We start from the raw sequence: 12,473 nt of genomic DNA on the forward strand, positions 1-12,473 counted from the left end.
GCATCACATATTTCACCACTGCATCTCTCGAAGCTACAAATTTGAATGAGTCAACTAAAATCAACTTAACCTCGTCAATCTTTGTAGAAGACAATGTAGGAGATTAATTCTGTATATTGAACGTAACCTACCAATAACAAGGACAAAATGTTTTGTACAGAGCATGGGCAGCTAATGAACATACAGGAATCTCTTTTTTTTCCCCATAGAACAATATTTCAAGGTGAGTACTGAGCACTAAGAACTTCTCCAAATGATCAATGTGATTCTAATACTTCTCTAAACCAGTATTACGAAGGAAAAAGTAATTCAAATTGAACAATGCCTTGAATTCCCGAATGCCACCACCTGTTTTTCACAAGCAGATAAAGAAATAATCACACGATCCCTTCCCTTTTCAAGCATTTGCTAACTGAATAATACAGAAGCAGCAGCTTTGAAGACGTGTAGGTGTATGTAGGAAATCCTTCACTGAATTGGAAGTCAATCTAAATCTCACATGGTGTAATTCGTCATCTTGTGTTTCCTATCTCGGCCTACAAAATTTAGGAGAAATAAAGCCATTTGAGCATGAGTAGTACTCGAGACCAAAATGAAGGTATCGGGTACGAATGAAAAACATATCATTAGATACCGAGCTATTCACCCAAGGCCGTAAATTACCAATAAATGGCACAGCAAGCAATAAGAAAGAAGGTAAGAAGAGGAGGAGAGAGAAAGAGAGCATGAGGGATCACGTTCAAGCCATACTAATGTTTTCAGACTATATGATGTAAGCTTATACTAAAAGACACACTAGAGGATTAGATATCAGTAGGCAAGATTCACTAATACCAAACTAAGGTCTAGAGGATTAGATATCAGTAGGCAAGATTCACTAATACCAAACTAAGGTCTTTATTCTACCACTTTAATTCACAGCAATAACAATACCACAAGTAGTTCTTAATCAGCAGTTGGTACTTTTAATAGAGCAACTTACAACGGATTAAAAAAGAGTGTACAGTGCAGAGAGGTCGTGGGTCAAGTGATGTCCACAATTTCTCTTTATCCATCCCCTTGATATTTTGAAAATTGGTTGGTTGAAGAAGGAACCAAAAAGAAAGTATCATTACCAATTGATGTTCATATTGATCTATTATCCACCAAGTATACAAAAACCTAACCATACATGCCCCCAACTATATCTTTTTAGTCTATTGTAAGCATAAGTTTTATGATCATTACTTGTTTACTATGACAAATCAGAGAGTTATGTGATATCCCTAGCTATGAAGGTTACCAATTCTCATTTGGTCTCCCTCTCTTCAACCGTATCTTTTTTTACTATAACAGGAGTACTTTATGGGGTATCAATGTAAATATCTTAATTATAAAAGCATGTTAGTTATTTTCCCTTTATTAGAGTTTTACATCGCTAGTTCATAGCTCCCATGAATTGTCAATATATATTGTACATATAACTCTAGGAAGTTATGCATGAGCCTCACGCATTTCATAATGGATTTGTTGTCAGTCCTATGCATGTGGGGGCCACTCCTTTCTCACTGTTTTCAACTCAACCTCTGTTTGTCTTTTTCTCTGCACTTGGTTGGGCATAAAGTAAACCACATGCATGTTAGACCATTTTAAGGAAGTCAAATTTTTTCACTATGAGGTTCTGGTTTTTGGTTATCCGGACCAAATTTTGTTTCCATATTGATACTACGGCCAAAAGGAGTCATAGTTATGTCTAATTGGGCTCTAAATAATGTCAACAAATCAATAAAAACTCATACTACTATAATAGGAGTAAAACAGTTAGATTTCATAACGCACCATTCTTATGGATAACCATAATGACCATTGATCAGCCTCAAGATGAGGTCAGAAAAACTTGGTAAAGGAAGATGCTCGTTTGTTCTTGCAAATAAGGAACTCAATTGAGAATTAGCTAGTTTGCTTTATCTTTGTGAAAGAGTTAGCTTGGAATTTGTTCCTTTTTCTTGATGTCCACTAGTGTCCAAGCCAACTTGTGTACTTCATATGTTAATAGAATTTATGATGCGTGCAAGGCTAGCTATGAAAAAAACTTTGCGTCCAAGTTTATATATTTTGCACCATTCAATAAAGATGTGCGGTTTCAACAAGCCCAAGAAAAACAGGGTTGTATTGAGTTTTTTCAGTTGGGTGTTAGACCCCCGGTTACTAAAATTTATTCCCGAAGGGGTAGGATGGGAAATGTACTTGGTAGTGGGGAATAATGTAGCGTGTAACGGCCTAGCGAGAGAATATGGGATGTGGGCCAGGGGAGACGGTTATGTTACTGTTTTGGTAGAAATAGCTTGGGGAGGAAGGTGAGGGGATCATCGAGGATTTGGTTGAGAGTTAGAAGGATTGGAGAGTTACCCACCCTCTCGAATTGGTGGGGTGTTGCTTGTAATCGCCTTCGGGCTTGTTCATTTGAATTCCAAGAATATTGTGAGGAAATACCTCACAAGTTGGTATAAGAGCGATGCGAACTTGGGAGTACCATCGACAATGACAGTGAAGGATTTGGAAGTAAGGTGTGAAGCAACGGAGAAGGAAATCTCCGATATCAAGAGCGCGATCCTGACGCTATGCGGCAAAGTGGAAGAACAACGACTCGCCTCGGAACGGACTCAGGCGATGCTCTGGGGATTCATATCGAAAGTTATCGACGGAAAGACATCTTCTCTCACACAGATGGGGGAGTCATCGACGCGTAAGGACAAACAAACCGAGGAACTCCCGAAGGTAGTACAAATCAGCGATCAAGCATATGATCAAAGTTTAAGAAGGTTGAGATGTCTATCTTCCTCGGTAAGGATCTTGATTCCTGGTTGTTTCGCGCTGAGCTATACTTTGAAATACATAAACTCACTAATGAGGAGAAGCTAATCGTATCTGTAATTAGGTTTGATGGAATAGCTCTAGCTTGGTTTCGATACCATGATAACAAAGTACGATTCACAGATTGGGAGAATCTGAGGTCCAAGCTTATAGTTCGATTTTGGAGGACAAAGGAAGGGCGACAGTGTGCAAAATTAATGGCGATCAAACAGGAGGGTAGTGTAGAAGAGTACCAAGAGGCATTTGAGGCCTTATCGGCAACTCAACCACACTTGGTAGAAGAGGTACTGGAATCAGATTACCTCAACGGGTTAAATCCTATTTTGCGTGCAGAGGTCCTGGCATCAAAACCGACGGGATTAGACCAGATAATGAGGCGTGCCCAGTTGATCGAAGATCAAGCGACAACATCCCAAGAAAATGGGGAAGTGAATCAGGAACGGCCTTCAAAAGGCGGCATGGGGGGAGTGAAACTGGCGATTAAAACGCCAGAAACGACCGCCACACGTTCCGTAACCTTAGCTAGCAAGCCAGGGACGGCGGTGACAGCTCCAGCGGTGGTTCCGACAGTTAAAAAAGAAACCGCCTACAAACGTCTGACAGAGGAAGAGTATCGAAAGAGATGGGAAAATGGGCTTTGTTTTAGATGTGAGAAGAAATATTCGGTGGGACATCGTTGCAGAAACCAACAACTCCGGGTGTTTATGGTTCATGATGAAGAGTTAACGATGACAGAAGAAGAGGAAGACCATGAGGAGGGAGAGACTTTGGATGAGAAAGGGAAAGCGGTAGTATTGAATACAGTGGTTGGCTTGACGACTCTGGGAATGATTAAAATCAAAGGGATACTGCAAGGGCAGGGAGTGGTGGTGCTTCTTGACTGTGGGGCTGCCCACAATTTCATCTCTAATCGGTTAGTTAAAGAATTTAAGATTCCCCAGTCAGAGACCTACAATTATGGGATTATAGCTGGAACAAGGCCGGCAGTGAAGGGCAAGGGAATTTGCTGTGGTGTAGTGATGGAGTTACTAGGGGTCACGGTGGTAGAAGATTTTCTTCTCATTGAACTTAATGACTTGGATGTGATTTTGGGGATGAAGTGTCTGCAAGCCATGGGGAAGATGGAAATCGATTGGCCGGCATTGACTATAACATTCACACGGGGGACAAAAGGATTGTGCTTAAGGGTGATCCATCTCTAGCTCGAATGGAGATATCACTCAAAAGGATGTCTTGAGCTTGGGAACCCACAGACCAAGGATACCTGGTGGAGTTGCGCGCAATAACGGCCCAAGAGGACCCTCAGAATGCTTAACAGAGGGGGCTCATTCTGGAAAGACCAGGGGAGATTGTGACACTATTGGAGGATTACTCAGATAGGGTACGGAAGGACTACCTCCCCAGCGGGCCATTGACCACCAAATACAACTTAAAACCGGAGCACCACCAGTGAATGTAAGATCGTATAGGTATGCCCACACGCAGAAAGCAGAGATTGAGTCTATGATCGCGGACATGTTGCTGAAAGGCATCATACAACCTAGCACCAGCCCCTACCAAGTCCAGTTATCCTTGTAAAAAAAAAAGACGGAAACTGGAGGTTCTGCGTGGACTATCGAGCATTGAACCAGGTCACTGTTCCGGAATTCCGATTATTGAAGAGTTATTGGATGAGTTGCACGACTCCTGTATGTACTCCAAAATCAATCTTAAGTCGGGCTATCACCAAATCCAGATGTCCCTTGATGCGGTAGCCAAAACAGCTTTTCGAACACATGAAGGGCACTATGAGTTCCTTGTAATGCCATTTGGGCTCACCAATGCTTTCGCGACGTTCCAATCCTTGATGAATCATATTTTCAGGCCCTATCTGCATAAGTTTGTACTTGTCTTCTTCGATGATATCTTGGTGTATAGTTCTAACCATACTCGAATAGAGTATTTGGGACATTGGATCTCAACGGAGGGAGCAAAAGCTGACCAGGCTAAGATCCAGGCCATGCTACAATGGCCCAAACCCTCTAATGTTCGAGAATCAAGAGGCTTTTTGGGGTTGACCGGCTATTACCGCAAGTTCGTGATGAATTATGGAGTGATAGCAGCCCCGCTCACGCAACTTCTAAAGAAGGATTCCTTCAAATGGAACGAGACAGCCACCAAGGCATTTGAAAAATTGAAGATGGCTATGTGTTCCCTTCCGCCCTACCGGAATTCAACTTACCATTTATTATTGAGACGGATGCATCTGGCACCAGTCTTGGAGCCGTCTTAATGCAAAACCAACGACCCATCGCTTACTTTAGTCACACGTTATCTCGGCAGAGCCAAGCAAAATCAATCTATGAAAGGGAGCTTATGGCTATGGTCTTAGCTATTTAGAGGTGGCGTCCATATTTGTTGGGGCAACGCTTCATTGTGCGCACTGACCAACAAGCATTAAAGTTTTTGCTGGAACAAAGGATAGTTCAACCCGAATATCAGAGGTGGGTGTCAAAGCTACTCGGTTACAACTTCGAGATACAATATAAGCCGGGTCTAGAGAATAAAGCAGTAGATGCTCTTTCCAGAATGCCACCAGGGCCCTATTTGACGGTAATGACGGCTCCCACATTGTTAGATGTGGATCTGATAAAATCCGAGGTACAAAATGATCCAGGGTTGGCCAAGATACTTGCTGATCTTGTGCAGGACCGGGACAGTCATCCGAAATATTCTGTGGCAAGGAAGCTTGCGGTACAAAGGCCGAATGGTCTTATCTAGAACCTCCTTTATAATTCTAGCTGTACTACATTTATTTCATAATTCCATTATGGGAGGGCACTCAGGCTTCCTTCGTACTTATAAACGTCTGTGTGGAGAACTATTTTGGCAGGGCATGAAGCCAGATACTAAGAAGTTTGTTGAGGAATGCTGTGTTTGTCAACGAAACAAGACCATGGCCACTGCCCCATCAAGGTTACTCCAACCCTGCCCATACCTGACCGTATTTGGGAGGACATCACGATGGATTTCATTGAATGCCTTCCAAAATCCCAGGGGGCTAATACAATCTTCATGGTGGTGGATCGTTTGAGCAAGTATGCTCACTTCATCCCACTAAGTCACCCCTTCACAGCAAAGACAGTGGCGGCGGCTTTCATTAAAGACGTGGTCTGACTACACGGCTTTCCTCAGTCCATCATTTTCGACAGGGATAAGATCTTCCTTAGTCATTTTTGGACGAAATTGTTCAAAATACAGGGAACCAAATTGAAGCGGAGCACAGCCTACCATCCCCAAACCGATGGGCAGACGGAGATTGTAAACAAATGTCTAGAGACCTATCTACGGTGCTTTTGCTATGACTCTCCAAGGATACGGGGACAATGGTTGTCTTGGGCGAAATATTGGTACAACACTACTTTTCACACCTCCCTGGGAACTACCCCCTTCCAAGTGGTTTATGGGCGAGTACCACCCCCACTCCTTAGCTATGGGATTCATTGGACAGCCAATGACACTCTTGACAGGCAGTTGCAAGACAGGGATCGGGCCCTACATTTACTCAAGGAGAATCTATCTAAGGCGCAGGGACGAATGAAGAAATATGCTGACGTCAAAAGAACCGAAAGGGAGTTTGACGTGGGAGATCTTGTCCTCCTCAAAATCCGTCCTTACCGCCAGAAAACGTTGGCTAAAAGAAGGAACGAGAAATTGTCAGCTAAAATCTTTGGACCCGTTTGAGATCCTCCAACGCATAGGCAAGGTGGCCTATCGACTTAAACTGCCGGACACCACGACCATCCATCCGATCTTTCACGTGTCCCAGTTGAAGCCGACCAGAGGTTCCCATTTTGATGCACAACCCATTCCTCCTTATTTGACTGATGACTTAGAATGGTTAGCCATACCCGACGACGTATATACCAAAGGCATAAACGACAGCATTGGGACTGAGGAGGCTCTCGTGAGCTGGAAGGGCCCACCTGAAGAAGCTACGTGGGAGTCGGTGGCAGATATGGCACAACAATTCCCCAACAAGGTGAATCTGAATGGGGGGGGGGGGGGGGGGGGGGGGGGATGTTGTTAGACCCCCGGTTACTAAAACTTATTCCCGAAGGGGTAGGATGGGAAATGTACTTGGTAGTGGGGAATAATGTAGCGCGTAACGGCCTAGAGAGAGAATATGGGATGTGGGCCAGGGGAGACGGTTATGTTACTGTTTTGGTAGAAATAGCTTGGGGAGGAAGGTGAGGGGATCATCGAGGATTTGGTTGAGAGTTAGAAGGATTGGAGAGTTACCCACCCTCGAATTGGTGGGGTGTTGCTTGTAATCGCCTTCAGGCTTGTTCATTTGAATTCCAAGAATATTGTGAGGAAATACCTCACATTGGGCTACTGCCTGGATTTGGGATTTGCTAAAATCAAATATTTTTCGGATATATACTAAGTAACCAATTCTTTCTTATTGAAAGAAAGATTAATCCAAATCAATTACAGCTTGATGTATAATAATGAACGGCAAACAAGTGAATTAATACCTAATGTAAACTTATGAAAATTTATGAACAATGAACAAGTACCTATTACCAATGGCTGCCTTGATCCATGTCGCATAAATTGCATAATCTGTAACCCTGAAGCAAGCGATTATTTTATTAAAGAAAATGTAATTTATATAAATTCATAAACACAAAGCCTATAGAAAGAATTACTAAATGAAAGATTTCATATATATATATATATTTTTTTTGGAAAAATCAAGTGTTGAGATAATGAAAGAGCCGGTAACACAAAGATTTTTACTTACAAATATAAATCTTCTGAGTTGATCTCAGGAAATAGGTTAATATAAAATCGGAAACCCTCGGAGCTGACATCTCTGCACAGCAAACCTGCATCGAGTCTCCAAGGTTAACTGAAATTCAACTATATACACAGTACTTCAAGCAAGTAGCATATATATATACACCTTTGCTCTCTGCTGTTAAAAGATGCTCCTTGGCCATAGCTGGAGCAATCCCAAGAGTCCTTGCAGCATCACTAGCGCTAATACCAAATTGGAGAGCATCAGGCTTTGTCACGAGAGTCTTGATTCTAGCAAGAACCTGTACATAAACATGGGTTAGAATAGAAAGCATCGACTCGTCATGCTTCTCAGGAAGAACATATGAAGCTTTCTTGTAAGATTTTAATTAAATATACAATGCAGGAAGTCTGAAAAAACTTGGAAAGAAAAAAAGGAGTATAAGATCTGACACTAAAGCCAATTGATTTATGCTAAATTCAAGGAGGCAAATAGACATTAAATCATATAGCAGTAACAAGAGTGCCCTCTGTTTGTAATCCTTATTACTACTATATGTATATGGTGAGAAGGAAAAGTCTAGTTGGGCATAATGTAAGACAGGGTGCAATTACAACAAATATTCTAATTTGTTGACACGAGTCAAACATGTTTACTTTGAAGTTTTTAATTCTGAATTTAGGAAGATAATGAACTAATTTTACTACAAGTATTACAACATAGTAGGAGCAGACTCGTGTCAATTTTTATAGGTATCCCCTTCTTTTTACCCTTTGGGGGTTTGTATCTTTGACAATTTTTGTTCCTTTTCATTTATCAATGAAAAGTTCGTTTCTTGTTAAAAAAAAAAACATGTTTTATAGGTATAACCACCCTGTTCACCAATCAAAAATTTCAAGTAAACTTACGAAAGTCAAATTTGTCATATGATAGCCAATCAAAATTTATAGTTCTTAAATAATTAAGATAAAATGTCTCACCTCATCATCACTATAGGATTTACTCTGGATTACCATGACTCCACTGTCAAATTTTCGGAGCATTACTGGACTGCACAATATCAAAACATGAAGGATATTGAAGATCATTACTTTTTCAGTAAGAAATGGTTATACAAAATATTTCATAAAAACTTAGAAATCAAGAAAAAACCATTGTCCCATATTATACAAAAATTAAACAACATAATTTCATTTTTTAAATGCTGCAGATACCAGAGTACTTACACATCAATCTTCTCCCAAAGAGAACATGCTTGCAACAAATCATCTGGTGAGATCAATTCTGTTTAAAATAAAGGTAAAAAACAAAAACATTAACTTTCAACACCAACAGAAAGAGAAAAAGAAAAAATGTTTGATTGTTTTATCAGAGAAAACCTGTCCCTCGAGCACGATTGAAGAGACAGTATATATCTATAAGACTGATCATTCCCCCAGCTTTATCAAGTGGAGTTCGAACAAAATCCGCCAACTACATGAAAATAAAAGGGGGAAATGTTCCTTCACTGAAAAATCAGAGAATGGGAAATAAAATATATGCATAGCATATAAGAAATATGCACAACTCAATGGAACTTTTAACACTTAAAATTCAAGTCAACACACATAAAACTTACTGTGCCTCGTCAAGATGTTTGTCTTCCAATTTTTCTTCTCCTATGGAATTTATATTCCGCACACTTCCTATCTCTTTGACTAGTAAGCAACCCCCTCAAGGTATTGAATCGTTCTTCATCCTAATGGTTGAATTCCAATCTAATCATGGGAGATTTCTATCCAAAAAACAAAGTTACATCCCAGAGTTTCACATATTTTTATAACATTTACCATACTTCTTACTAGAATGACGAGCAATTTTTCAAAGGATCCTTGTGGAGGAGAGTCTCATTGGTAGTAATCTTCTCTCAGAATCTCAGATGCATACTTACAAAAATTATCCAACTACTTCTATCGTCCTTCCTCTTCTTCCCATTGCTTTCAACTTTAATTATCCACAAAAAGAACTCGATGGTGGTGGAGCTTAGTGCACGTTGTAATGTATATCTCCTAGACCTGAATAGGCTTTCCTTCAAACCCAAAAGACTCGATGAAGATACTGGATTAATTCTTCCTTTAACTCACAAACTTTCTACAAGCTTTTTTCTTAATGTCTCACTTTTATCCGAACTTTCCTCTTTTAGCGATAACTTGTCACGTTAAAGTGCCTTAAAAATTCAAATGCGTATTTGGTATGGTTTATAGGAAGGTAATTTTTCAGAGACAATTTGACTGAATGCAATTCGAGCTATTATAGAGTACCTTTTTTCTGCTCTAACCAGACAAAGGTTTAATGATCACTGGATTAAGATTCTTAAGTCTCTGTGGTTGCTACTTCATCCAAAGTGTAAGCTCAATCCTTTTTTTTCTCAGGTAAAGTGTTACATTAACAAGGGTTGGTCAGTCATCCGGAGTTCACTTGAAAGTTTATGGAATAGTGTTGTGCATGGGATGGGAGAATTTCGGTTATTGCACCTTATGGTGTTGGATCAAAATTGAGGAATATTCCCCTGAATTATTTTGAATCTAGAGACTCTCTCTTATAGTGGTAATAAAAGGTTTGTGCTACATGACATGTATCAATTCCCATAAAAATTCAAGGCCCAAATTAACATAAGGTTAAAATGAAAATCTAAAAGTAAATAAACCACAGCCATGCAGGGTGCTTAAAACTAATAAAGAGAGAGGTTATGATTTGATTATATTATAAACCACATTGTAATTTGAAATTATCTGTAAAACCGAATAACAAAGTGAGTTTCACTTGCAGTAATCGTAGGCCTTGTAGAAAAGGAACCTGACGAGACAACTGTTGGTGATAAAGAGCACCAGCAGACTCTTTCGTCACAGGGGATATGATACCAACGCTCAACAACCAATCTTGTATTTCTTCTTTGGAAGCTACTTCGTCGTCGTTTATAGCACCACTCTGAGAATTTGTACTGGATATAAGTTTTTGTCTCATCTTCTCTGCTAGCATTACCATATCTTTGGCTTTACTCTGTAAATGGAAATAGTCTTTTTCAGAACAAGAGACGAAAAATTAAAGTAAGTTAAAAATCTTCTAAAGCAAAAAAAAAAAAAAACTAAACATGAAATTTCGTGCAACATGGTGTAAATTCCCTACCACGACTAAACAACACAGGTATTCTAGATCAAGCTTGAGCGGCGCATGGTTTACTCAAATAGGTTGAAGAAGAAGGTTAAATCAAGTCGGGCTTTTGGGACATCTAAAATATAGCAAGAGTAAACGATTTCCGTCAAAAAGTAACACATTCACGAAAGAGAAGAGGGAGAAGAAATAAATATTCAGTCACTTGCATAATGATTAACAATATGCACGTGGTGGTTTTTTCATGGCAAAGATTTCTGATTATAAGTAGCACATTCGCGAGTATGATTAGGAGCAAGTTTCAACCCCAAAAAGGAACAGATAAGGTGGCGACAGAAATCCGATCGGTTAGCAAAGAGTGCTGGAAAAACAAAATCCTGTTTGATCACTGTAACTGCGAAGTAGCAAATACAAAATTAAAGATGGGATACTGAAGTTACCATTAAAGCATTTAGATCCTGGAAAGCTTCTTGCAAACTCTTATCAGTATTCTCCCACAACTCTTGCTCCTTCCTCAAAATTCCGGCCACCCCAACCATCCTCACCGTTCCTTCACTCGTATAGAATCCACTCGAACCGGTAGAGCTCGACCCCGACGCAGAACCACTACTGGAAACTTTATTATTTTCGTTCTCCCACGCCCTGGCTCGCCAATTCTCCAAAAACTTGCTCACAAAGGCGTCATGATCCCCCTTTCCCCTAATTACAACCGTGATCACAGCCGATCTCGAAACGGTGCCGGAAACCCCACCCTCAGAGGAAAACGATACCTGGAAACGGACCCTGGGCGAGGCGAATATGGCCTTGATGCTCTTCTTGGGCGAAAAAATATGGGTGACGGTGGCGAGAGGCACGGCTACGGCAGAGTTGGAGGAATTGGTGGAGTCGGAAATCCAGACAAGACGATGAGTAGTGAGGATGATAATGCCGGACTTGAGGTGAGGGAAGGTCTGAATTTCATCGCACTCGATGTCAACGGAGGAGAGGATTGAGCATTCAATTTCGCCGGGCAGGAGCACCGGCCGCCGACTGCTGGTGAGTTCGGCCGCCGGCGGGAATTGGCCGGCCATGGAATCGTGCTGTGATTAATCCCTTTCTTCTCCGTTAACTATATGCCTTTTATCAATCATTTCTCTGTTGCTTCGGTTTTTCGACTTCAGATTTCATAAAGTCAGCTGGAAATTTAAATTAATTTTCATTTTATTTCGCATTGTGTTCCGATTTTGGGAAATAGCATTTTAATTTTAAGTTTACATGTTAAAGCTAAATAGTATTTCCTCTCTCTACGTTGACTCGGTGGCATCTAACATGATTTAGATAATTGATGCATTTAAAAATTTAGGTTCATACAGTAAATTTAATCGACGTCTAACATCTACATCTTTTTTCCTTTTTACCATAATTATTTAAAACCTCGTTTAAATTATTGAATACAAGTTTTTATAAACTGGTTTTTTAGTCTTCAAGCTTCAGATGGATAAGAAAAACAAATAAACATTTAGGTGAAGGTATTGTTTTTTTACTTCGTTTTAAAAATATAAAATCTAAAAATATAATGGTTTTAAAATGGGATCTTCATATATGTATTTAAACAAATTTATTGTCTAAGTTGAAAACATTCACTTTTATATATGGTGATTTTTTTTTATCTTATTGTTTTTTATTAAACCATATTTATGCTCGT

The 12,473-nt window shown here is 40.1% G+C and overlaps 1 protein-coding gene across 2 annotated transcripts; it reads right to left on the minus strand.

Moving 5' to 3' along the window:
• Positions 1–46: 46 nt before the first annotated feature.
• On the minus strand, positions 47–11,991 carry LOC111004815 (EAP30/Vps36 family protein). Of its 2 annotated transcripts, none has more exons than XM_022276019.2 (9): positions 11,230–11,991; positions 10,475–10,678; positions 9,019–9,112; positions 8,866–8,923; positions 8,620–8,689; positions 7,805–7,940; positions 7,643–7,727; positions 7,423–7,469; positions 47–536 (listed from the first exon to the last, which is right to left on the minus strand). In XM_022276019.2, exons 1-9 carry the CDS (start codon positions 11,857–11,859, stop codon positions 496–498), a joined length of 1,365 nt encoding a protein of 454 aa, XP_022131711.1. In that variant the 5' UTR covers positions 11,860–11,991; the 3' UTR covers positions 47–495. The 2 variants fall into 2 exon arrangements, with proteins under 2 accessions (XP_022131711.1, XP_022131712.1); XM_022276020.2 differs by having other exon boundaries at positions 7,416–7,469; positions 11,230–11,988.
• Between the last annotated feature and the right edge of the window lie 482 nt (positions 11,992–12,473).

The sequence above is a fragment of the Momordica charantia genome (genome assembly GCF_013281855.1).
Source record: "Momordica charantia cultivar OHB3-1 chromosome 8 unlocalized genomic scaffold, Mcharantia_2.0 BLBB01000008.1, whole genome shotgun sequence".
Classification (NCBI taxonomy): Eukaryota; Viridiplantae; Streptophyta; class Magnoliopsida; order Cucurbitales; family Cucurbitaceae; genus Momordica; species Momordica charantia.

Bases quoted from the DNA above. Each gene is read 5' to 3' on its own strand.
- LOC111004815 (XM_022276019.2), bottom strand. From the start codon at position 11,859: ATGGCCGGCCAATTCCCGCCGGCGGCCGAACTCACCAGCAGTCGGCGG. The intron at 9,113-10,474 runs GTTCCTTTTCTA...ATTTTCATGTAG, and splicing joins ACCAACAGTTGTCTCGTCAG to TTGGCGGATTTTGTTCGAAC. The intron at 7,470-7,642 runs GTAAGTAAAAAT...CGCTTGCTTCAG, and splicing joins AACTCAGAAGATTTATATTT to GGTTACAGATTATGCAATTT.